The 25562-nt window shown below is 38.3% G+C and overlaps 2 protein-coding genes across 28 annotated transcripts in view; one reads left to right on the top strand and one right to left on the bottom strand.

Moving 5' to 3' along the window:
• FIP1L1 (factor interacting with PAPOLA and CPSF1) overlaps positions 1-14564 on the top strand; it is a 74114-nt gene extending 59550 nt beyond the window's left edge. For all 26 annotated transcript variants that reach the window (XM_040625021.1, XM_040625019.1, XM_040625010.1 and 23 more), the window contains 3 exons: positions 6764-6977; positions 13496-13633; positions 14260-14564. In XM_040625021.1, coding sequence (XP_040480955.1) covers positions 6764-6977; positions 13496-13633; positions 14260-14407 — 500 coding nt within the window. In that variant the 3' untranslated portion in view covers positions 14408-14564. The remainder of the gene's footprint in view (positions 1-6763; positions 6978-13495; positions 13634-14259) is intronic.
• Positions 14565-15330: 766 nt separating this feature from the next.
• LNX1 (ligand of numb-protein X 1) overlaps positions 15331-25562 on the bottom strand; it is a 181309-nt gene continuing 171077 nt past the window's right edge. For both annotated transcript variants that reach the window (XM_008701476.2, XM_040624995.1), the window contains exons 9-12: positions 25209-25386; positions 23421-23649; positions 16307-16465; positions 15331-15942 (exon numbers count right to left, since the gene is read on the bottom strand). In XM_008701476.2, the coding sequence (XP_008699698.2) occupies positions 15807-15942; positions 16307-16465; positions 23421-23649; positions 25209-25386 (702 nt within the window). In that variant the 3' untranslated portion in view covers positions 15331-15806. The remainder of the gene's footprint in view (positions 15943-16306; positions 16466-23420; positions 23650-25208; positions 25387-25562) is intronic.

Raw genomic sequence — 25562 nt, 5'->3', positions numbered from 1 at the left:
TGTCAGCCAGTTGTCTCCGTCTTCTTCGTTGTAATCTTTTTGTTTCTTGACTTACGACATCCAGCTAACGTTGTTCTCCTCTTCTACCCTCACTGTTTTTTCTTGCAGATCATTTGGCTAGGTGCTCTTTCCTGTTCACTCTTGACAACATAATTCATTCTAAGGGCTTCTGATACCACTTTCTGCTTAGATCTCTTGATCATTCATTTTAAAAATGCTATGCATTGTACTAGGTTTAGGGGTACAGTAAACTAAACGTAAGTTTGCCATTACCAAATTTATGGACCAGTGAGGAATAGCCAGGTGACAGAAGAAGGTGTCATGGGAGCATAGTGGAGGGGTCCCCCACTCCAGAAGGGGAAGGGGTAAAGAGGTAGATGATGTGATTTGAGGTTCAGATCATGTCCAGAGATATGCGGGTGAGAGAGAACCTGGTAGGCTTTATGAACTGAAAGGTGGTGTGGCTGGAGTGTAGAGCTTGCATGATGAATGTTTCAAGATGAGAAAGGAGATTATACAGGGTGTTGTAGCTGTCCTATTTAGATTTTCAGCTTTATTCAGAACGCTCTGAGGAGCCATTTCGTTCTATGCTGAGCTGTGAAATTGCTAGACTTGATTTGGAAAAGGTCCATTCTGGCTGCTTACTTTGAGGAAATTATGGATTTATAGGGTGGGTAGAAAGATAGGACTAACAGAAATGCTCGATTTGGGGAACAAGAAGCTGTTGGAGTAATCCAGGGGGAGAAATGATGGTGTTTTGTATTCAGGTAGTACCACTGGGGATGGAGAACACTGAATGGCTCCAAAAGCATTTACACCCCAGAAGTTCTAAATCTTGGTGGTAGCTCAAGTACCAGTTGTATGCTTCCATTTCCCTTCTAGGCATCTATCTCAGGGTGTGGTACTGTTCTTCAGACCCACATTGTTCCAACTAGATATATGCCATTCATTCACATCAAAAGGTGATCTGTTGCCTTCAGTGATTATACAGCCTTTTAATATTTGGCTGGTTGGTTATTCATCATTGCTGGGCTTCCAGGAAGTCCTGCTCCTTGGGTTGGAATCTTGCTTTTCCCTCTCATCATTTATGTGACTTTCATAGGTCTTCAGCTATTAAATAGCATAAATCTTCTGCATAAGGTTGGGGTTCAGTGAGACTACATTAAAATACCGTAGTCCTGCTATTTAATAAACACTCAAATATTAGCTGTTATTTTTATGATTTTCCCCACCATCTCCAATAAGCTCCAAATTCTCTCCCTTTTCTGCGCTCTGAGGTAGGGTAGCATGATTGTTACAGCATAGGCCCTGCCGTTAGCCTGGGGGTAGATTCTGGGTGTGTATTATCCTGGTAACTTGGGATAAGTTAACCGAAATCATTTTCCCTCTCTGCAAAATAAAGTTTGAACCTTAAGTGCTTAGCACAGTGAAATGTAATATGTAAGTGCCTGTAATATGTAAGTACGCATTAATTGTTAAATTATTTAAATTTTTATTTTTACCTTTTTTATTGCACTTGTCATTTTCTGCTATGGCCTAAGGTTCCTTGTGTATTTGTTTGAATACACATGAACAAATAGCCCATATCAGAAAGAGTAAGACTTCATTCCTAAGATGACCTACACAATTTCCTTGTAGAAGATTTCATTTTTTTAAATATTGACTAAGCATTTAGTTTTTTCTCAAAGTAATATATGCAAATTTTTAATAAGCAAGAGTTTTTTGCTCACTCTTTACCAACCCCAACTGTCTCAAAGAGGAGCATTTTTCTTAATGAAGGAATTCTTTAGTAATAACAATTATAAAGCATATTGCAAGAATTAATGAGAAGAAAGTTAGGAATTTTCTTCATCCTAATCAAACAAAACCTTGGAATGAAGGTGATGGACGTTAAGGAGGGCACGTGGTATAATGAGCACTGCGTACTACATAAGACTGATGAATCACCTCTGCCTCTGAAACCAATAATACATTATATGTTAATTAATTGAATTTAAATAAAAAATAGTTCTTTTATGCTGAAAAAAGAATTAGGTCAACACAATTTCTACTATATATAAGGAATATTTTAAGTACCATGAATCTGCTTATATAGGGATTTTTTTTAACATCTCTTGAATAATCAAAGTTAATTATTCCCACCACAAAAGAGAAGTAATAATTATGTGACTTGATAGAGATGCTATGACTATCACCACAATGGCAATTGTATTATAATAATAATTATAATTTACAAATAACGAACATGTTGCATGCCTTAAATTTCCACAATATTATGTGTCAAATATATTTCAGTTAAAAAAATTGAATTCAATTTTTAAAAATTTTGGGGGCGCCTGGGTGGCTCAGTAGGTTAAGCATCTGCCTTCAGCTCAGGTCGTGATCCCAGGGTCCTGGGATCAAGTGCCACATCGGGCTCCCTGCTCAGCGGAGAGCCTGCTTCTCCCTCCCGCTCCCACTCCCCTGCTTGTGCATGTGCGAGTGAGCTCTCTCTGTCAAATAAGTAAAGAAAATCTTAAAAAAAATTTTTTTTAAAGAAAAAAAAGGTTATAAATACATCTTCCTCTTTGTTGGTAATTCTGTTTTACCTTTGTTAATTTATTTTAGAACTTTGTAATTTATCCTCAAACACTATGAAGTAATTGTAGATGGAAACACTGATTTTTCTTGATGTGCATATTAAGATTGTGTTTATAAAGTAAGACCTAGTTGAAAAGTAGTCTTTGTAGAAATATCAAAGAACTGCAGAGACAAGCGTTTCTTTATGGTTTTTAGTTCTTCCGATGGTCTGCATGGCATTTATACATAAGCTTATCACCCTGTTCCTTGCTTTATATGACTGTGGATACCATCTGTTCTCCTCCTCGTCTAATAGATGTGTATTTTCTCACTTACCTTCACTACCCCTTTTTTTTTTCCCCACCAGTGAAATTATATCACTTTTTTTGTTCTTTTTTTATATACATGCCCTTGGTTTCATGTACTATATCTATTACTGTGCAAATTTCCAAGCCTTCACCTCTTCTTACCCCTCTGCCTTCCAGCTTCGGTGAACCATACTTCTCCTTAGAAACATTTATATTCGGGGCACCTGGGTGGCTCAGTTGGTTAAGCATCTGACTCTTGGTTTTGACTTAGGTCATGATCTCAGGGTCCTGAGATCGATCCCCACATCAGGCTCTGCAATCAGCTCCAAGTCTACTTGTCTCTCTCCCTCTGCTCCTCCCCCCCCGCCCCACTCACTCTCTCTCTCTCGTAATTAAATAAATTTCTAGAGAAAAAAGAAACGTTTATATTCTGTCCTATAACCAAAACTCTGTGCCCAGTTAAATTTTTTATTCTAAAAGCTAAACAACAAGCTATATTTCCATTGTTGTGACCATGTAAATATTGTATACCATAGAGATAATTCTAGTACTCGAATCCTGGAAAGGAAAAGGTTCCTATGGCAAATAAATTGAAAATACTATTTTTTTCTTGTACTTCATCAACCATGTAAAGTCATATTACATTTTAATTGGGTTCATATCTGGACTATGACCTTATCAAGTTTTTTTCCCCAAAAATGTTTTCACATTTTGTTTTTCATGTGTTAAGCCATCTGGAATTCATTTTTGCCTGTGTTGTAAAGTAAAGATGTAATTGTCACAGTGTCATCTGTTGAATAGTCTGTTCTTTCTGAGGGATCTACAGTGCCCTGTCCGTTCATGAACAGGTTTCCGAGTATGCCTGAATCTGACTCTTGGCTTCCTAGACTGTTCATTTGTTGAACTTTCCTTGTGCTAATGCCACACGATTTTAATTATGAATTTTATAGTAAATCTAATATCTGCAAAGTCTGTCTACTTAGTCGGCTTCAGAAGTATTCTTGGGCCATTGTTCTTACATATCCATTCTAAAATCAACTTTGGAAGTTCCATGAAAAGCTGTTTTGAGATTTTGATTAATAACTAACATTCATATTATGCTTACTTTAGACAAAACACTGTTAACTCATGTGGTCTTGACAGCCTTATAAAGTAGGCATACTGTTACTATTCCCAATTTATGGACGAGGTAATTGAAGAACAGCCCAATTCAGTGGTCTTCCCAGTATCACACAGGAAGTGGCAGAATGAGGAGTTGAAACCATGCAGCCTGGCTGCAGAGCCCTTGCGCTAATGAAATCATATTGGAATTACATTGATGCTTAGATCAGTTTGTGTGGAAATCCTCTCTTACAGCATTGAGTCCATCTATGAACAAGGACTCTCTTCAGTTATGGAGATGTTCTTTAATATATTTCTATTAAGTGCTATAATTATCTCCAAGCACTTCTTGCATATCTTTGGTTAGATTTTATCATGGGTATCTAATGTTTTTGTTGCTGTTTTAAGTGATATATTCACTTGAACTTCCTGTTCTATTTGTATTTACTTGTATTTGGAAGTAGGATTGGTTTTTGTTTTATTTGTACGTATATATGCTAATCAAAAAAACTTTTTTCTTCACATTTTACTACTAGGCTTTTGCTGTTTGGTTTTTGATGGAGTCCTATATCAGATCAAAGAAAGTTTCCAAGAGCTTTTAATCGTGAATGGATATTGAGTTTTATCAAATGCTTTTCTGAGATAGTCATATTGTTTTTCCTCTCTAATCTGTGAATGTGACAAACTTCTAAGTTTTTCTAACATTAAGCCCCTGTTTATTTGCTGAGATAAACCTAACATGGTCATGATTCATTATCTTTTAAAAAAAAAAATAAGCACTGATTTATTTAGGATTTTGACGTCTACCTTCATATGTAAGATTAGCTTATGCTTTTTCTTTATTTGTACTGTCTTTAACTGGTTTTGGTATTCAAGTTGTATGAGCCACATGGAATAAGTTAGGGAATAATCTTTTTTTTTTTATTCTTTGAAGGTTTTATAATAATTAGAATGGTCTGTACTTTAAAATTAGTAAAAAGTCACCTGTAAAAACCATCTAGTCTCTTGGGAAGGTTTTAAATTACTGATGAGTGTCTTTCATAGTTAGGGGAGTAGTCAAGATTTCTTTTCATTCTGAGTCACTTCTTGGTAAGTTATTGATTGATTATATGGAATTAGTCCATTTCAGCTAAGTTTTAAAATGCATTGGTATAAAGTGTATTTTCTGTATTCTTTCATCTCTGCAGCATCTGTAGTTACGGTTTCTTTTTGGTTCTGATTGTTTATGTGGCCTCTTTCTTTCTTAATCTTGCAGAATATTATTGTTTTATTTGTCTGATCTTCAAAAACCACCTTTCAGCTTTTTTTAATTTTATGGTTCTTTTCTGTTTACTTCCACTTTTATCTTCATTATCTCCTTTCTGTTGGATTATTCTGTTTGTGTCTAAGTTCTTAAGTTTTGGAAACTTTAGCTCATTAATTTTCCATCTTTTCTAATGTAGTGTTTTTTAAGATTAAATTTCTCTCCAGAACAGTTAGCATCCCTACACTTTTGATATATTTTTATGTTTATTCCTAAATGATTTAAAATTTATTGGTTTTTTTTTACCCCTGATTTTTCAGAAATGTATCTTTAATTTGAAATATATGGAGATTATGGTGTCTGTTATACTTATTGTATAAAAGTACATAATATATTTTTATAAGTGTTTCATACGTGCTTGAGAAGAATGATTATTAACTGTTATGGGCAGTATTCTATGTTATGTCCATTAAGTCAACCCTGTTCAGGTAGGTTCAGTGGTTCAAGTGGCAATAATTGGGAGTATGTTAATCCTCCATTATCATGGTGGTTTTTTCTATTTCTACCTATATTCATGTTAGTTTTTACTCTCTAAAAGTTAAAGCTTGTGTTGCTAGCCACCTGGAAGTTTGGTTTGTTCTGTCTGCGTGGTGAGCTGCATCTTCCATTCCCTGTCCTCATCCCTTCTGTCCCAGGTAACCTTTTGGTGTGAGTCTGCTTTGTCATTAATCAAGCTTCTCCTGTGGACTTGGTGGGATTGGTATTTTCCTGTTCCTCCCTTCCTTTTACTTTCAGTCATTCTGTGTGTTTATATGTCTCTTGTATTCAGAATATAGTTAGAGGGTTTTTTGTTGTTGCTGTTTAGAGTTTAAAAGTACAAATCAACAAACTCTATCATTTAACTGGCGAATTCAGTCTCTTGAATTATTGTGATGATTGAACTAATGAAACTTGTCTCCTCTAACCCCTATCTTTTCCAAGTCTTTTTGAACTGACTGAGTTTTTCAGGTGATTTTTTTAAATTCTGTTTTTCCTTAAATTGTTTTGAAATGATAACATTTTGTTTCTATTATTTTAGTGGTTACTCTTGGAATATATTATGTATATCTCATAGAAGTTCTTTTGGTCAAGTCTGTTAAAACTTTTGCTCATGTTTTAATCTATGAATGCCTTTGTTTTATTTTTATTCTTTAGATTTAATATTGTTGAGTACACATTTCTAGGTTGGCCATTACTTTCTCTCAATACTTTCAAGATGTCTGGTTTATGTTTTTGGTTGAAAAGTTTGTGATGTATCTAATTCTGGTTTCTGTTCATCTTCACAAATGAAGAGTCTTTATATATTAGGTCTTTAAGATTTGCTTTTGGATATTACCACAAACTGTAGATATTCACTGTATGTTATTTCTCTTTTCTATTTATAAAATATGTTTCGGTTACAATCTAATGAAGCATTTTTGGTGGGAGTTTTGTCCTTTTCAGTAGGTTTGTTTTGTTTTGTGTGTTTGTTTTTTTTTTAAGTGCTTTACTTGTTTTTAATTGTTTTCTTTAGTTGCCTTTCCCCACCTTCCTGGTTCTGCTCCTTCGTGGCCTAGTCTTGTGGATACCAGCAAGCAGTGGGACTATTATTCAAGAAGAGAGAAAGATCGAGATAGAGACAGAGACAGAGACCGGGAACGAGACCGTGATCGGGACAGAGAAAGAGAACGCACCAGAGAGAGAGAGCGGGAGCGTGATCACAGTCCTACACCAAGTGTTTTTAACAGGTTTGTTGAGTGTGCGGGAATTTGTACACATGTGTTTCATATGCACAGAGTATATTTGGTGCAAGGATGGAAAATACAATTCACCTGGGAAAGGATTACTTTAAGAGTAGTTGGGAGATAACCATTTTATTTTTTTATTTTTAAAAAAGTTTTACTGAGATAATGCCATCCTAAATAAAATCTCAGGAGGTAACCATTTTAAAAGTGTCATGGCTTATTTAATTCATAGAGGCTTTCCATTTTGTAAAGCGGCAGTCTTCAATTTGTTTACTTCTTCCTTAAAAGAATTTGAAAATATTTTTATCTTTCCATCTGAAGTTTTTCGTCTTAAGTTTAAATAGTTGGCAATAGAGATATAATTTCCCGTGTATTATAAACATTACCATTTTAAAATAAAATCATCACTCTTTTAAACATACCAGTGGGTTAAGAACATAATAGTGACTTGCTAAACAACATCATCCATTTTTTAAAATGCGTATAACAGGCTCTCTTTTAACAGTCAGAAATCGTACATTTCTCTGTGCTTGAATTCTTATTTCTGAGCCATTTACCCCAAAGAATGTTTTTCTACTGTAAAATATTTTTATTCTTAAATAAGTTTTTTTTTAGTTGTCATTCTATCTTTCCTGAGCGTATCTATATAAGTTTAAATGTGTAAAAAAAATTTGTGAACGTAAGATTATTTTTAAAAATTTTTTCCTGATTTTAATTATTACTTATAATTATATATAAAGATAATGCAACTTCTGAAAATAATTTAGTGAACTACATCCCTTAATGTTACAGAGAACCTTCCGTCTATCCCCAATTAATATATGTATCCATGAGTGAATATTACTATTGTTAGGAAAAAACAGACTTTACCATTAATTACATTTCTTCTAAAAAAAATATATATAGCAGTGTAAATACTGAGAAACCTTGTTCACATAAAATACTTAAATGAGGATTGATGAAATTTTGGTGTGGCTCTGTCATTTAATTATTTGAGCACCTTTAGATTCAGTGATATGCCAAAATTACGTAGTTGACTATCATCAGAATTATTTTTAAGGATCTGTTGAGCCCTATCAGCCATGACTCAACTTTTTTGAAAGCAGAGAATTGGAAACCTCCTGATCTGTAAAAGTATTTGTTAACTCGGTATAACTGCTTCCTAGGGCCGCCGTAACAAAGTACCACAGACTGGCAGCCTGGAGCAGCAGATGTTTACTCTCTGCAGTTCTGCAGGCTAGAAGTCTGATGTCAGGGTGTCAGCAGAGTTAGTTCATTTTCATAGGCTCTGACAGATAATCTGTCCCCTGCCGTTCTTGTAGCTTCTCATGGTTGTTAGCAGTCCTTGGTGTTCCTTGGTTCACAGATGCATCACCCTTGTCTGTGTTGGTCTTCATATTGCGTCTTCACTTCTGTGTCTGTCCAAATTTTTCTGTCTATAAGGATGTCAGTCATTAGGGTGCAGCCAAATCCAGTATGATCTCCTCCTTAATTACAGCTGCAAAGACCCTGTGTCCAAAATAAAGTTACATTCACAGGTATAGGGGTTAGGACTTGAACATGTCTTTTGTTGGGGGATACAGTTCAACCCAGTACATTCAGGAATTAAAATCTAGTTTTCTCTGTTTCATGGAAGAACACCAGAAGGCCTTTACCAAGACTTAACAAAAGACTTCTAACTTGTTACTGTTTCTTTTAGATGCATCTTATTTAACTGAATACGCTCGAAAAGGATTGTTAATTTTAGTACATCTTTGCAAAAAGTCCTTAGAAAAATGAAACGTCTTTATATGTGTTTTTATTTTCACGAGTTGCAGTTTTTCCCCCATTCCATTTATGGAAAATAGCTACCATATAACTTAGTTGGTAAAAGACAGCCCTGGTCAAGCCTGATAGCCAAATCACACTCCATTTTTATCAGAGAAGACTGACTTTATTATTCTGCTCGCTTAAATGAAGATAAGGTGCTGCCCCTCAACACTTTGATTTGCTTTCCTTCAAAGGGACTTGTGTGGGGTTTTTTGTTTTCTTTTTGTTTGTTTGTTTTAACTAGGTCAAAGAAATTGTTGGGACTTCCACTACACTACTTAAAATACGTCTGAAGATAGAACGTCCCAGAGTACAGAATTCTTCCATTTCTTACTCCATAGTTTATCTCTGAGAGAAAAATGTATAGGATAGGAAGACCTAAAGCCTTATAGAAGCTTTATTGTTCCTTGAATAAATTAGATCTGACATTAATATTTTAAATTAGACATTTTTAGTACCATGATGGTTTTTACACCCTGAGTCAATGAATCATAGTAAACTTGGTGAAGGAATGCCTTGTGTAAAGGGCTAGGAAGTTGATGATGAGAGAAGAGGTTGGCTGGAGAAGTGGCATGATGTTTTACCTGCTGGTGTATCATTAAGCAGTTTAGATTTAAGAAAGAATAAATATGGAAGTTGTAGATCTGGAAGTTAATTCCCTAAAACTTTTTGTGCCACTGGAAAGAATTCATACACTGCTGTGGTACTGGCACACACCGCTGGCCTAGACAATAATTCAGAGTTCTTATGATCCACAAGTCCCAGGTCACTACACCCTCCTGCATTTTTTTTTTAAAGGTTTATTTATTTTAGAGCGAGAGAGCATGAGCAGGAGGGACAGAGGGAGAGAGAACCCAAGCGGACTCCACGCCGAGCCTGCACCTTCCTACATGTTAACCCCAGTTCTCTCTCAAGCCAGTATGCCCCATGTTTTAGTTGTGCTCAGCTGGTTGCACTTCTGAAAATTCCTTATCGTTTCATACTTCCTTGTTCATATTGTTCTTCTCCTCTCTGCTTCACAGACTTCATTCTTCAGGGTCCAGCTCATGTCTGTCTGCTGTGAGCTCTTCTGAACCCAAAAGAAAGTTGAATTATTTCCTTCACATGCTCCCTTGTATCATCTTTAAAGCATGTGTTTCTTAGCAAGCCTGTGCAAGGGCATTGACCACCATGTCCCGTTCTGTATTCTTAGCACTTTGTACAGTAATGCCTGGCATGCAGTGAATAAGATGACTTACTTATACATTGCAGGGGAGGAAGATGAATATAGTAGAGAAGAAACAGTTTTGAAAGTTATTGAATAAAACTGTTAGCTAGGCAGGTTTTGAAATTAATAAAAATCAACCTTTATGACTGTCAAAGCAATAATTTTGGCGTCTCGTTAACATATCAGTCTTGGTACCATCACAATATAAAATGAAATGCATCAAAGAGATCTTTTTTTATACCAGCTATTTTAATGGATGAGCTATAAGGCACATACAGACAGTTTTCTGATTTTGCTAGATGAGATGAATAATGTATCAGTTCAGGATATGAGCATATACTTGATTCAGGCAGCTTTTGTTTTGTTAGATGTGATCTTGCAATTATAGACTTCTTAATCCAAAAAGGTCTTTAGGGATTATCTAATCTAAATTTTGACTTGGCAGATGAGAAAATGGACACGAAGAGAAATGAAGATGGTAGTAGAGAGCCATTCTGTCTACTGAAAATGTAGTTGAGATATTACTTAAAATCTTTTCTTTCTAGTCTTGAAATTAGGTAGTTTAAAAATTCTGTTACTTTTCATTTTCTTTATTACTCTATGCAGTTTATTTCTTATGGGTGAGGGGAGGCAATTCGTTCATTCATGTAACTGACGTTTTCTGATCCTTGTTATGTACCGGGTACAGAGTTGTGTGCTAAGGATACAGAAATATTCATATGCAATTATTACCGATTTAAGCATATAATATTATCAAGGTGCCTAGGAGTGGTAGTAGTTTGAAACTACCTAAAAAAAAAAAAGTACCATAAGAAACAATAGGATTAATGTTTTTCCTTCCTATAGCTGCTAATAATGACTTATACATTGTAGGCACCTGATAAGATTTTATTGACTATAAATAAGTAACGGTATGATAGATACATAAGTGTGTATGTGTATTGTTAATTTTGGATATTATGTGTGGTAGGATATGTGCTGATAACTTCAGCCACATAGTGCAGGATCCTGTTAAATTCAGGAGCATTACTTTCAGAAAGTTGAATTGTTTCTAATGTAGTTCAAGTGGATATATTTGAGATAGCACTGCTATTTCTAGAATGTACGTGTTCACAAGTTAAGGTGCTGAATGTAAACTTGATAGGAAAGAAGACTAAAATGAATTGCTTTGCTAGGGTTCATAAATTTTCTTCACATAAATAATATAACGTTTGTAGAATATTTGAGGCTGAATACTGATTGTTCAGCTGCAAACACAAGTGCTACTCAATTTTTATGGAAACTACAAGTGTTAGTGATTAAACCATATTTGATTTTCAGATTGCTAAGCTGTAGGGCATCAGGAATCAATGTTTACCTAAATCTAAAAGTGCAAGGCCTGGTAGGCAAAAGGTAGAGGAATTTTCTGTTGTTCTGAATTACCCCAGGAATAGTGTCCTCTGGGAAATCCCAGTGAACTATAATGGCCATTTTTTCCTAAAGACTGACATTTTGCAATATGGCATATAGTACGTGTTGTGTTACAAATTACAGGGTCATTGTTTTGAAAATCATAGACCTGTATCAACATCTGGTTTTTAGGCCGCTTAAGTGTGGGCCAGAAAGAAGGCTGGTCATTGTAGGGTGTTTGAAATGAGCTGTAATGATTCCCAGGCCCAGAGAAACCTTTGTGCTGCAGCTGCTATCAGAGAAGGCAATGGAAGGATGGGTCTTCATATGTTCTGTGAATGAGGCCAAACGAATCTTCTATCATCACCTCTCTAGTATGGTTATCATCATATGGCTGTCTTAAAAGAATCTTAGAGGACTCACAGCTAACAAGAATTGGTGTTAGGGTGAGAGGAGAAGGAGGGTTACAAATGACAAATTGAGATAATAACCTTAGTTATTGTTATGTAATTCCAACTTGTAAATCCATTACAAAGAGGGCCTCTTTTTCTTAAAGGATACTATTCAGGATATTGTCATGGTAATTCTACTTCAGAAACATTATTACAGAGTCAGTCACCTTTACAAAAAGGTTCTGCTTCTAAAAACAATTTAGCTTTCAGTTGACTGAAGATGAGGAGCCTGCATGTTAGCTGCCACTTTTTGAGGGCCCACTGTTGTGCTAAGTGCCTTATAAATGTTACTGCCAATTCTCCGACAACCTTGAAAATGATTGTTGCTAGTTTACAGGTGAGAAAGCGGAGGTTCAGAAAGGTTAAGTAATTTACCCCAGGTCACACATTTAGTCACTAGCGGAATCAGGATGTGATCCCCAGTCTACTCTGCCCTGCCAACACACTGCATTTCAGGTGATATGCTTCCAGTGTCCAAATGCAAAAGTATGTATTTATGGTTAGAAAAATGTGTATATACACAGCTAAACACACACATGTATGTGTGTGTATGTATATGTAGGCATACTGTAAAATTTGTAGAATGTATATTTCAGGCAATAAGAACTTGGTCAGCAATAATTGTTAGGTGTAGCACTGCTGAATCATTACTTTTGGTGGGAGACCATAATTAAGCTTTTTCTTTTATATGGCTTATACTTTCACCCATATGCCTTAACAGCTTGATGTTAAGCAAATTAATGATGTGTATTAGACATTTCTAGAAACCAAAGCCCTTTAGTACATAGTGCTCTAAAAGATATTTATTTTAAGGGAGTTACTGATAATAGGTTATAGAAGGTGTTGACTTCTGTGCTGAACCAAAAAAGGCTTGGATTGAGATAAAGATGGAGAGAATATAAGTGAAGAGACACAAAACAAGGACAAGTCTAGGGAGGTGAAAAAAAAGAATAACTAACTCTAGTCCTCTCCAAAATCAGGAAATGGAGGTGCAGCCTAGGTATGCACTTGCTGCTGTCAGCCGTGTGAATCCCCCCATCCCCAGCCGCACACACGTACCTGTAGTATTAAGTAATTGGGATGTCAGACTGTAGTATGTCCACAGGTAGTGTTCTGCCTGCATTTTGTGTGGACATTGATGTCCCTCTGTTAATGTTGCCACCTCTTCATGCCATGTACTCTTTATGTAATTGGAAAACTTAAGAACCTTTATCTACTTTCCACTATATAGCCATTGTGAACCAAATATTTTTATTTATAAAAACTTGGGCACACAAAGATTCTAAAAGAATTTTGGTTGGAAATCTAAGATATACAAAAATGCTTTTAATTTTCAAAGGAACGAAAGAAAATGAAGCTGATTAAAACTTAAATCTGTTACAGCTCCCAATTCTTGAAGGAAAAAAAATTGTTACATAAAACTTCTACTCAGTCACAACTGTGAAAGCACAAAATTGGACCTTAAAGATTGTTTTATATTAGATGTAGTACTAATTTGGGAATGGCATTGTTTTCCTCTCCAAATATTTTGCACCTATTCTGTATAAGATGCCAATAAGAACAACATGGAGGCTTCTGGTTTGGACTCGGATCACATCTCTCATAGTTGGAAGTCGTCAGAATTAACAGTCCAGTTGTCATGAAAGGTTTTATTCCAATTTCAGTGACGAAGAACGTTACAGATACAGGGAGTATGCAGAAAGAGGCTACGAGCGCCACAGAGCAAGTCGAGAGAAAGAAGAACGACACAGAGAAAGACGACACAGAGAGAAAGAGGAAACCAGACACAAGTCATCTCGAAGGTTTGCTCTTTTATACTGAATCCCTCTGAAGCTGAGATAAATTGATTTGACCTCAAAGTAAAAACATTTCCAAATAACTAGTAGAGCGTATGTGTTCCTAATTGGAAGATTAAGAATAATGTGTTGAAATAGTTGGTTCCTTATAGGCTCAACAAAGATTTTTAAATCTAACAAGACTGCATTTAGTACTCAGACTTCTTACATTATCTTGTTGGGAGAGGGGTTTGTTTAAATATTAGTATTACTGGTTCATATGCTAAAGAAAAATCAGGGCCCCATAGTCAAATAAATGGTATGCCTATTTTTTGTTTGCCTAAAAATCAACCCTAGAAAGTATTTTCTGTTTCTAGTGCTTCAGTTTCTAATTTGTAGTTCTTCAGAATAAAGTCTGTGGGCTCTGAGAAGCTAGGATAATATCAGTGAAGAAGGTGAGACTGTAATGTAGATACTATCTCCGTGTAAAAGTCACATGAAAAACTGGTTACTCCTCAAAATGTGTTTATTTGAGAAAAAGAATGGATTACTTCTAACCCAGTATTATATTGAGAATTCACCTAGACACAGTGGGTTGATTTTTGTCACTACGTGTATACTTAAACATTAAGAACAAACTTTTTTTTCTTCAGTAATAGTAGACGTCGCCATGAAAGTGAAGAAGGAGACAGTCACAGGAGACACAAGCACAAAAAATCTAAGAGAAGCAAAGAAGGAAAAGAAGCTGGCAGTGAGCCTGCCCCTGAACAGGAGAGCACTGAAGCTGCACCTGCCGAATAGGCAGGGCTCTGGCCTTTTGTGTGTATTAGGGCCAGAAATGTACCATAAATCTTGTTATTTTTCTGGATAATGTTTAAGAAATTTACCTTTAATCTTGTTCTGTTAGTATGAAAAGTTAACTTTTTTCTCAAATAAAAGAGTGAATTTTTCATGTTAAGTTAAAACTCTTTGTCTTGTAATATTTAAAAAAAATATTTAAAAAAATAAAAACAGCAACGACTTTATATCCAAGAACGTAATGTGATGAGTCACTCAGCAGGGAATTTTAAAGAGCTATGTACATAGTATCTGATTGATATAGGTCAAGGTTCCACCTTGACCCTAGTTTTCTTGAGTTAATCAAATACCAGTCTCAAGAGGTTGCACTGCAAAAGGCACCTCTGAGTCTTGAAATTAAAAGTAGTCTTTTGTCACAGTACTGCTGTGGCACTCTGGCTTAGCATAGTAAAGAACAGTTTTGCTATCACAACTTTTTGATAGGATTTCAGCGTTCTCAATTTGGGTTCATGGCATAACTAGGCAACTTTTGTATCCTAATAATAAGTAAAATCTAAAGGCGTTTGGCTGGTGTCTGTGAAATAACTTACTTGCCCTGAGGGTAGTTTCTGTAGCAGGCACACGGACAAACCCTCATCACTGTGACACGGATTTGAATGGCCTCATGGCTGTCTGCGAGCGGGGGTCAAGCTAACCGGTTTGGCTTTCTTGATGCTTTTTCCAAAGCTCATAGGTTGAGCAGCATGTGGAGTTTTGATACCGTTACTAGCTAATTGTGAATGAAAAGACAAGAGCTTTAGATTAGTCATTTCCTGGTAAATCTAAGAATACAAATTTATAATTCTGTGAGCATTTTTAGGGATAAGCCTTAGGATGTATTTGTTGGTAACAACACGGTGTTGAAAGAATTACTAGGATCCTTTAAATAGTGATAATAGAAATGAATTTAATATCACATACTAAAAGGCAACTATAATTTGAAAAATATTTCTCATTTGATGAACATTTTTCAGCCGTGCACTTTAAAAAAACGATTTACAGCCAGATTTTAAAATGCCCATAATATACCCTTTACAGACCTCAGCATATACCAAATTTTTAATTGTAGGATTTGAATTAAGTGGGGCATACAAATGATCTCAGCCATTTGAGAGCTTTTTAATGAATAGAAAAATATAAACTTAAAGTTGTGGAGTAATGAGAAATCCTCCACACTGAATAAAAACTATTAGGATTTATGTTTTGAGAATTACATTTTCTGAGGTGTAATTGGCTTTCAATAGATCATACTTTTCCTGACAGTTTACATTTTTACAGTGTATATCCTTTAAATAAAAAAATTGACAAGATAAATACATTGTTTCAACATAGTTTTCTGTTTTCCTATGACCCATCATTGATCCTATAAAAAAGTGCCGGGCCAAGAAACAATAGTAAGAGTTATCTTTCCTTTAAGTTCTTTCAGCATCCTTGCCAAGCAAGCGTGTATCATTCCTGATGTGCTTCTACCATTGACAGCCAGAAGAATATCACCACATCTAAAAAACAAACACATGATTAACATTTTGGCCCGTAGCTGAAGTCAATGCAAGTGTATTTGGTGGTCCTAGTTTTTGCTTCATCTGTCAATTTTAATTACATAAAATTCTAATTAAGAATACCTAATATTAAGGCTCCCCCTGCCCCCACTTAAATTCTGCAAACTCTCCAGTCGGCTTCTGTTAGAATGGACGCTAAAAGCATAAGAAGTCGCTGTACGGGACCAAGGAATTCTTAGAAATTGAATGCTATGTAAATATTTTTCTTGCCAATAAAACAAGGAATATAGTACATGCATTATTTCTAATGGGGCCAAGCCTTTGCATATATAAAACAATATTGGTAATAAGTAGTCATTATTACCTAATTCTTCCATCATTGTATGCTGGTGTTCCTTCAACAATGGACTTAATAAAAAAAGGTTTGTTCCCATTATATTCTTCGTAACCTCCTACAATGCAGAAGCCCAGACTTCCAGCTGTGTTTCTTCGTAATATAACATCTTTACAGTTATACAGATACCTGAAATAGAATGTGTAAGCAGTAAATCTGCACAGTTAGGTTGAACTCTTAATGAATAATTATTATGATTCATCTCCCATTCCCTTTATTGACATTTTTTCAGGCTAAATAGCATTGGATGGGTTTCACTCAAAATTGTCACAGCCCAGTGACCTTTGGGCTATTAGCGGCTTTTTCTAGTTGAATTGTTTTCCACTGCTACACACCCTTTAAAAAATATTACGTTTATATTAAACAGATTGGATAGACCTAAATCCTTACTGATGAACCAAATTCAAGCATACTTAGCAATATCCAACTTTTATTTAGTTGTGAATATAATTTTAATGAAGGCAAAAACCCTTTAAATGAGTAATCTCAGTGGGGAAAAAAAAAAAAAAGAAAAAGAAACCTAACCCTAATAATGAATACATTTGCCAAAGTTTAGACTTTTGAAAAATACCATTTTAAATGTAGTTCTACATGTTTGGTAGGTTACAGAGAAGCATGCAGGAATACAGTGAATGGAAACTGAGGTACATTTAAAGATTGTGAGAATGATTCGTAATGGAGAAAAAGAATAGTAAACTGAATAGGAAAATACAGAAGGAATGGGAGGAGAGGCCACAGGTCTTCTGTAAGTGAGTAGAATCCTCACCTAAAATAGAAGATTAGATGGAAGAAATTCTTAATATTCAGTGGCAGCTGGAGCAGGAAACATAAGGTGCAGGCCAAGTGTAAGCTGTGTTACAGTTGTCACAGTGTTGTCAGGAACTGGATTGGACTAAAATCCCCCAGTACAGGAACTGGTTTGAAAGAAAATTAGCATTTTTCATATTGGTAAAAATCAAAATAATGATTGTTCTGTTTATAAGCTGTACCTTAAAATATTAACTGCTTTTTGAAAAACCAATAAAACGTCTCTTGTGAAAGGTTTTGTTAAGTGATGAATCTGGTTGTTACATTTCTTACCAGACTCGCTAATCTGTGTAATGTGACTTTTCGTTGTGTTGCCGATTCCAACTTGAAACAAGCTTTGGCTTTGTTTGGGGGGTAACTTTAGAATGTAGGGGTAAAATTCAGTTCGTTTTGTATCTGTTGTCACAGCTGAAAAATGATTTTCATTAAATAAAACAACTATATTTTGATTGTAACATTCATCATCTGTATTTCACAGACTTGATGTCAATAGTGAGTTCCTCCTGTAGGAGCCGTTGTAGGTCAGATAGCACATTTACGTAATGGCTCATTCACTGCTCATATGCAAAGCAGGTAATTGGCAGTTCTCCAAATACCAGAGCATTACATTCCTTCCTGTGCCAAAAATTTGAGGGAAAGCACAGGAAGAATCCGGTGATTCTTACCCAAGGTCATGAGCAAATAGCTATCTTAACACTTCCCAGCTATGATTCCTTAAAACATTTCAACAGGTACATAGAGCAATACTTGAAACAAGTATTCTTACTCCTTTGACCACTGGGTTTTTTTTCATTAAGTTATCACCTTGGACCTTACATTGATTCTTATTATTTCATGTGGACAAGCTGTAAACCTCAGCATCTAAAATTTATGCTCTAGTATAAAGTTTTCAACGTAACATTAAGTCACAAATTGTGTCTATTTTCCTAGATTCTTGTTTTGATATTGGAGAGAAAACATCTACTCGGATCATCTTTCAGCAGACGTTTACTGAGTGTACCCTACTCTGGGCACTTGGGAGATCAGTGGACAGAACAGACAAAAACCCTGTCCTCTGTGCCAGGCATTCAAGCAGATGCCGGCGTGACTAGTAGGCTTTTCACTAAGTACTTTCCTTCCTCTGTGTGGAGTATTTCAACTTCATTGTAGCAGCAAGAACTCAGGATGTTAAACCCTTTCAAAGTCAGTTGGAACCGATGAGTACTGGGCATTTGTTTCTCAAGCTGAATTACTTCACTCCCCGTTGGGAAATGTGGAACCTGGCCTTGATCAATGATGTTGAGGATTTACCGTTGAAATATTAAGTGACTGTAAATGCTATGAGCTTTTTTCCTATTCTGAACTCATTCTCTAAATTTAGGCCTCATTGAAAAAGAGTTGGCATTGTTTAAAGAATAGCAAGGAGTTTAGTAATTTTTCCCAATGAGAAAATTATGGTTACTTCAAAAAAATCAACTCCATGTTAGGGACTACGGTGAAGTCTTGGGATCTCAAGAAGCTGTATATTTTTGTTTCACTGGTTGTCTTCTCAGTCTCCTTTAAGGATCCCCCTTTTCTCAGAGGACCTCAAAACTTCACTGAGCCTCTATACTACCAAAGTGTGGTTCTCGAAGTATGTGCCTTTCAGGGAGTTTAAAGGCCAAAAAATACTTTTATCAGAATAGTGAGACTATTTGCCTTTAAAAAAAAAAACATTTTCTAATAAGCATTTAAGCTCAGAGGACACATGATAGGTGATCTGACTGAATGCAGAAGTAGATGTGAGAGTCCAGTTATCTTTTGTTCAAGCCAAACATTAAAGAGGTTTGTAAAAAAAAAAAAAAAAAAAAAAAAAAAAAAAAAAAAAAAAATGTTGCCACTCTTCTAATTCACTCCAACATCTTTTCTGGGTTCCCAAAGCACACTCTGCCTGCACAATAGTAATACATCTTAACTCATTTCTCCTCTATTGTACTAGTCCAGATGACAGCATGTTTTGAAAGACTTCCAGATGTGGAATTTGGGCCTGAAAGTCAACAGAAAATAAAGCAGAAGGTCTTCAGTGATTTCTGCATCCCCCTTCAGCTGAATCTGATCATTGGGAGAGCGTAGACACAGCATCTGGAGCTGCTGCCCCGGTCCCTCCGGCCCACAAGGCACCACTGGTAAGGGTGCGATGTATATGCATTGTCCTGCATCACCCGCTTTCACTCTCTCTGCTATTGCTTATATCAGACACCCACTGGTTCGGAACAGGCAACTGCCGGGTCAGTGTATGAACATTCTCTTCTTTGTGATTATTCATTCTGTGTGTTGGACTGTACCTGAGGGCATGATTACAATGTCCTAGAAAAGGTTTGCCTGTTTCTAGACCTGCTGGCATATCATTTTTCTTCATTGGTAGAGAACCTTAGGTAACTGTCTGGATCATACCTGAGGGCAAATAGGTTTCCTCAAAATCAGTGAAATTGTAAGGGGAAAATGGTTTTGAGTAAATGTATAACTTGGAGGGAAATGCCCTTGTGAATTTTTTAAAAAATATCTATTTTCAGCTTGAGTCTGTAGCAGTTCAGACAAATAACTTGCTGAGGTTGACAAATAGCCTGAAATTCTTAGGGCATCAATCATGGCAAATGACTTGAGACGTTTAAGCCAATGGTATTGCATCAGTTGGGGAGAAGCTGGGGTCTTTGAAGCTCTCTGCAGGCAAGATTAGAGATGTGAAGAGATACCCCATCCATAAAAATTGTAGCAGTGTTATGACTAGAGGCTCGTATCCTGAAACTAGCGGAGAGCCTGATAAAGGAATATAATGGAGTACTAAAGACATCTGAAAAATGCCAGGATGGACAGACTTCTAGTTTCTAAATGTCAGAGTGAAGATTATGTTTCCCCTTCTGTGTTTTTTTTTTTTTTAAGATTTTATTTACTTACTTGACAGAGAGAGAGCCAGCAAGAGAGGGAACACAAGCAGGGGGAGTGGGAGAGGAAGAAGCAGGCTCCTAGCGGAAGAGCCTGATGTGGGGCTCGATCCCAGAAGGCCGGGATCATGCCCTGAGCTGAAGGCAGACGCTTAACCGCTGTGCCACCCAGGCGACCCTCCCCTTCTGCTTTTAAACATTACCATAACGGCAGCTAGGAGACTTGGAAACGGAAATGCAAACTCCAGCTGAAATAAAACTGGGTCACTACAGACGAGGGAGAACTAACCGCCGAAGGCAGTGAAAGGGGGAAGACGAAGAGAGGGTGCCCGCAGCTGGGGCCGACTCTGACGGGCAAAACACCCCTCCACAGCGGAACACCAGGAACAGGCAGGCTGGCTGCTCGCAGAGCTTCCCTGAGCCCAGACTGACAGAGAGGAAGGGCACGCGGGAGGCCTTGAGAAAACAGACCGATAACCCGACCGTCCAGGGAGTAGCCTGGGTGGAAGGGAGAGACGCAGGCTGCTGCTCTTGGTTTGAGAAGTGAAGCACCACAGCCCGGTGTCACCAAAAGGCTCTTCTACCACTTGGAAGGTGGCCCTGGTTCCTTCCCCTCATGAACCTCCAGCCCATAGCGGCTCCAGGAAAAATTTACCTAGCTCAAGGATTACAAAAGCACTAGCATGCAGACACACAGGACAACAGAAAAGAGGGAAAGTAACGGTAAAAACAGTAACACAGAAACCAGTCACCCGAAAAATGCTGCCACAGAAATGAAACGCTACTATAGAAAATGAAATTTGTAACCAACATTACTGTGAATTTAAAATATTCCTGAAACAATCCTTCTATAAACAAGAGATCCACGCAGAGACATAAGATTTCCAGGAAGACATGAGACGAGAGAAGAAATGAGCTGACAGAGGAAAGACATGGAAGGGAAGAATAAAACCACCACCGAAATGAAAGCAGAAGCTGGAAAGGATAAGCTACAGGAAGGAATATGACGGGCAGAGCATAAGAAGCAAAGGGAACACCAGGAAATGGACACAGTTGAAAGGATTCAAAAGAAAATGCAAGATGTGAAACATAAAAGATAAATACATATCTGGACTCCCTAGAAGAACCCAAAAAAACCAGTTATTTCGAAAATCAGGTGGAAAGGACAGGCCACGCACACAGAAGAAGAGATGAGGTGGGCCTCCCGCTTGCCCACACCACCACTCCGTGCTCGCTAACAGTGATGCGAAGTCTACCCGGTCCAGAAGAGTGTGATCCGATAATTTTCTATCCAGGCAGCCTGTCCCCTGCCGGGCAGACGCTCTGTGGTTTCTGTAACCCGCTCTGTGGCGAGCGGACAGCACACTAGTGCAGTGGCTACAAGTGTTCGCTGCTCATAGGAACTCGTTCAGTAATTACGGTTACCTGTGTACAACAGAATTCTAGCAGCCAAGGAGGAGAACGACACAGCTGGGTATGTACTCGTGCGAAATGACACCCAAAGTATATTCTTAAGATTAAAAAAAAAAAAATCATGGTACACAATAGTGTGCGTGCTGCCACTGTGTGTGTTTGTGTACATAGATACCTAGACCAGGGGCCAGCAAACTGCAGCCCAGTCCATCGCCCGTCTTGGTGACCCAACAGCCAAGTCTGTTCACGTGCATACTGTCAATGGCTACATTCATGCTACGGCAGCAGAACTGAGTCTCTGCAACACAGAGTGTGACCCTCAAACCCTCAACGCCGGCCCTTTACAGAGAAAGTTTGCCACCCCGACACAGACCTTCCCTGCAAAAACGCACGAGGAATTGGTAACAGTGCTCGCCTCTGTTGAGTGGTTCTGGGAGGATAGATCTGAGGGCACCCCTCTCCCCGGTGGTGCCTCGGGATTCTACTGGGATTATATTACTGCGAGGAGACGAGGGGCCGAAGGAAACTGAAGACTGGTGTTGTCAGGGTGACTGAAGACCAGTGTTGTCTGCGCTGGCATCATTTCACACTTTCTGTCTACTGATTTCAGAGGAAATGAACCCAGTCCAGGCTATCCTTCTGGCCAGAGCAGAGAATTGCTGCCGAAGGCCAAGTGACAAAAAGTGGAGGGAGAGAAAGCCATTCACGTGGTTGTATTTGGAGTAAAAAGCATCTCATATTTGTCCTGTCTTACACGAATGCACAGTGAGGAACTCTGAATACATGACGAATAGCTTTCAAGCGCACACGCACATGTGCGCACACACACACACAGGCACACAAATATGACCTACTTTCATAGATTCCAGTTTCAGAAAGATTTTTTAAAAAAATTTTAAAGTAGCACTCTTCTTCCACTCAGTCTTGGTTCTAAAATGCTTGAAGGTTTTCAAACAGCCTCAATGCTTAATTTTCAACTGTTTAAAAATACACTTACTTTAAAAATAATTTATCAACTAGGAAAGGCTCAAAAAGGAATCTAGGTCAGTGTATTCGAGACAGGGATGTTTTTTAAAACCTCGTTCAAAAAAAACCAGACCATCCTATCTCCACCCTCAAGAAAAATGCACTAAAACCAACATCCTACTTTCATTCATTTAATCCTACGGCACTTCATCTTCAGTGTCTCCAATATTTAACAAGAAGTCATGCATTTGGAATTTGTAAGGCAATCCTTTGAAGGCCAAGAATTTATGCTCTGATGCAGGTGTGCAAACCCCATTTATCTGTCCTTTGAATATTTAATTTCTGTATATAACCTTTTAGTAAGTCTTCCCTTAAAAATTTTCCTGAAGTGTCTGAGACAATTTAATGACTTCACCATAAAGCTCTAGTTACATCTCACTAAAATGACGACCCAGCTGCTTCCTAAACTTTTATACAAGCACTTCGCGAGAGGAGGAACTAGGAGAGAGGGTCTGAGACATACCCTCAAACAGCACATGCTCAAACATCTGGGTACAGGCAAAATGTTCTGCTTTATGTTCAGCCAGGGCTCCATACACGCCAAAGAGGTGAAGCCAACGAAGGGTTTTACCTTCATGCAAGTTCTGAGGATTGCCACTATCAAGCTAGGGACAGGTAATCCTTCCCGACTCCAGGGTGGGTTCTAGAAGGCTGGAGTTTAGCCTTCTCTCCCTGTCGCCCAAGCTCTCTGCTGAACGAGCAACCGACACAACCACACAGGCAGTTCCCAGATTCTCAACATGAGTGTATAGCAATGTTTCCACCGCCAGGCTTTCCCCTGGGCTTACTGCATGCATTTTCAGTAACAGCAGACAGAATTATTTCAAGCAGTCTTACAATCAAACTGGGGCTCATGACGATGTTAGTGCCACGGATCAGCCCGAGAGAGTAACTGTTTTCCTCCCATACCTCTCCAAGGATGTCGCGTTGGAACTCACCGTGGTAATTCCAGCCACATGACCCAGGAGGGGGACCAGTCTCCGGCCAGGGCCATGTTGTGGTTGGAGTCCAGGGCTGCTGGGCTGCTGCAGGCTTCCTGGGGCTCACGTTCTTTGACTTCCAAAGCTTTAAGAACCACCAAGGAGGATGTGCTTTTCAATAATGCAACTGCTTCACTCCGGCTGACTTCTGTTAGTTCGATCCCATTCACATTTAACAAAATGTCACCTAATGGCCAGAGAAGCAGAAGCTGTCCTTAGTAAGAGTGCAAACAGGAACTTCTGTAGAAGTGCCAAGAGGCAGGGACTGAGAGGGATGCGGGGAAGTGAGCAGGGTGAGGGAGCATGTCATTCGCCTCCTCCGTTGACATGAAGCGGAGCTCTTGAACAGCAAACGGTTAGTGTGCGCACGTTTCAAGGCATTGGTAAGTTACGTTTGGGGGTTTCTAAAGCATACCCATTAGTGTTTGGCTCTTGCCTTAAAAAAAAAAAGGTTTAGGTAAATTAGCCTTGTTTACTATTTAATCAAAGGAAACCTACTTCTTCACGTTTGTTTCTTGTTTTTAGCACAAAGGGAGGGCATTTGGCAAAAGCTCCAAGTGCTTGCAGGGAGCCTGGCGTGTGGCAGTCACCCAATAAATACGGATTGCTCGCGTGCGTCAGAGACTACCCTGAAACGGTCTGGCAGAGGAGTCTATAGCAGTTGAGAAAGAGGAGTTGAAACTACGCTCTTGACGAGGAGAAAAAGGAGTTACCATTGTGGTTCACTGCAAAGGTGATATACTTACTGTTGGGTAAGCACCTACCATGTGCAAGGCCATTTCCACACGCAATATTACACAATACCCTGCTCACATTCTCTTGCGAACAAGTCACTTCTTGGTGAACCTCATCGTTCTCCAAGCAGGTGCTTGGGTGAAAAGGAAGGGCAAGACAAACCAAAACATATGCTCTCCTACCTCTAATTTCTATACTTTAACTCTCTCATCTTCTGCCTCCTTTGAATATCATCTTTTCACACAGAATAACCGTGGCAAGAGTAAAAAGATAGGAAGAGAGAGATGGGAAAGGCTTGGAGTCCTGCCTGACCCCAAAAGAGGCACTGTTAGGTTGGCCAAAGAAATCCCTTACCATCCCACCACCCTGTGGCTCAGGCCAAGCAACTGTACTTCAGAAACTTCACATTTAACTCCTGAATCTGAGTCCTTCAATGACACAGTTGCTCAACCATCTGAGCTACCCCTTTGTGGAAATTGACAGTATTAAGGATACATAGGTGACATCCCCTTCCCTCATTCAACGTAGCCCAGGACACGTAAGATTAGTGAAGCATTTTTACCAGTGGGAAAGAACCTAGCATGGTACTTTCACTTGATATTCATTGACTCAAAATCTATGAAAGTATTTCTCCCACCCAACCCATAAAATAGAACAATTCACGAATAGGTTCATCATGGGATCAACCCAGCAAAGAATCACCTAGAAAGAATGGAACCAAATTATGCTGTTTAGTTGAGGCCACTTGCTCATTACTGCAGAAGTTCCCCATTACTTCTTGGCATATTTTGCAGGTATTTGCAAGCCATGTGGCCCACATCAACCCACACAAACCGAGAGAGGTGGAACCCAGTCCAGCAGCTCTACTCAAACCAATCATGGTCAATAGGGAACAGAGGTCCTGGGCAGCTCAGCATCTCACTCTCTGATTCTGGAGGCAGTGACCTATCCCGGCAAGCTGCTAACTCCTTGTAACACCCCACTGCCCCAGTACCTTAAGTGTCTTTTTACCTGTTTTTATTCTTCCATCTCTACTTATGACTCCTCCCGGCTCAACACTGATGACGTAGACGGGCAAATCCCATTCCCTGTGGGACGCTCCGCCTGCAACGGTCATGCCGAGAGATTCGCTGGGGTCTTTTCGGACACTTACCACCTTCTCATGGCAAGTGACCACAGGATGCAGGGGCTAAAGGCACAGACAGAAAAACAAATATAGCACATCTGCTCGCAAGAGGGTTCGCATTTCCTACATACGAAAACTACCCAAGTTGGATAAAGGACGGTAGTCCTTGGTCTCACAGAGAAAGACACGCGCAGAGAGAATGCTGGCTTTGTCTCCCACCCTCCGCAGAGCTGCATCAC

This window comes from Ursus maritimus, unplaced genomic scaffold (genome assembly GCF_017311325.1).
Source record: "Ursus maritimus isolate PB19 unplaced genomic scaffold, ASM1731132v1 scaffold_8, whole genome shotgun sequence".
NCBI classification, from domain to species: domain Eukaryota; kingdom Metazoa; phylum Chordata; class Mammalia; order Carnivora; family Ursidae; genus Ursus; species Ursus maritimus.
The sequence above is the reverse complement of the archived record's forward strand: the minus strand, read 5'-3'. Positions and strand labels throughout refer to the sequence as shown.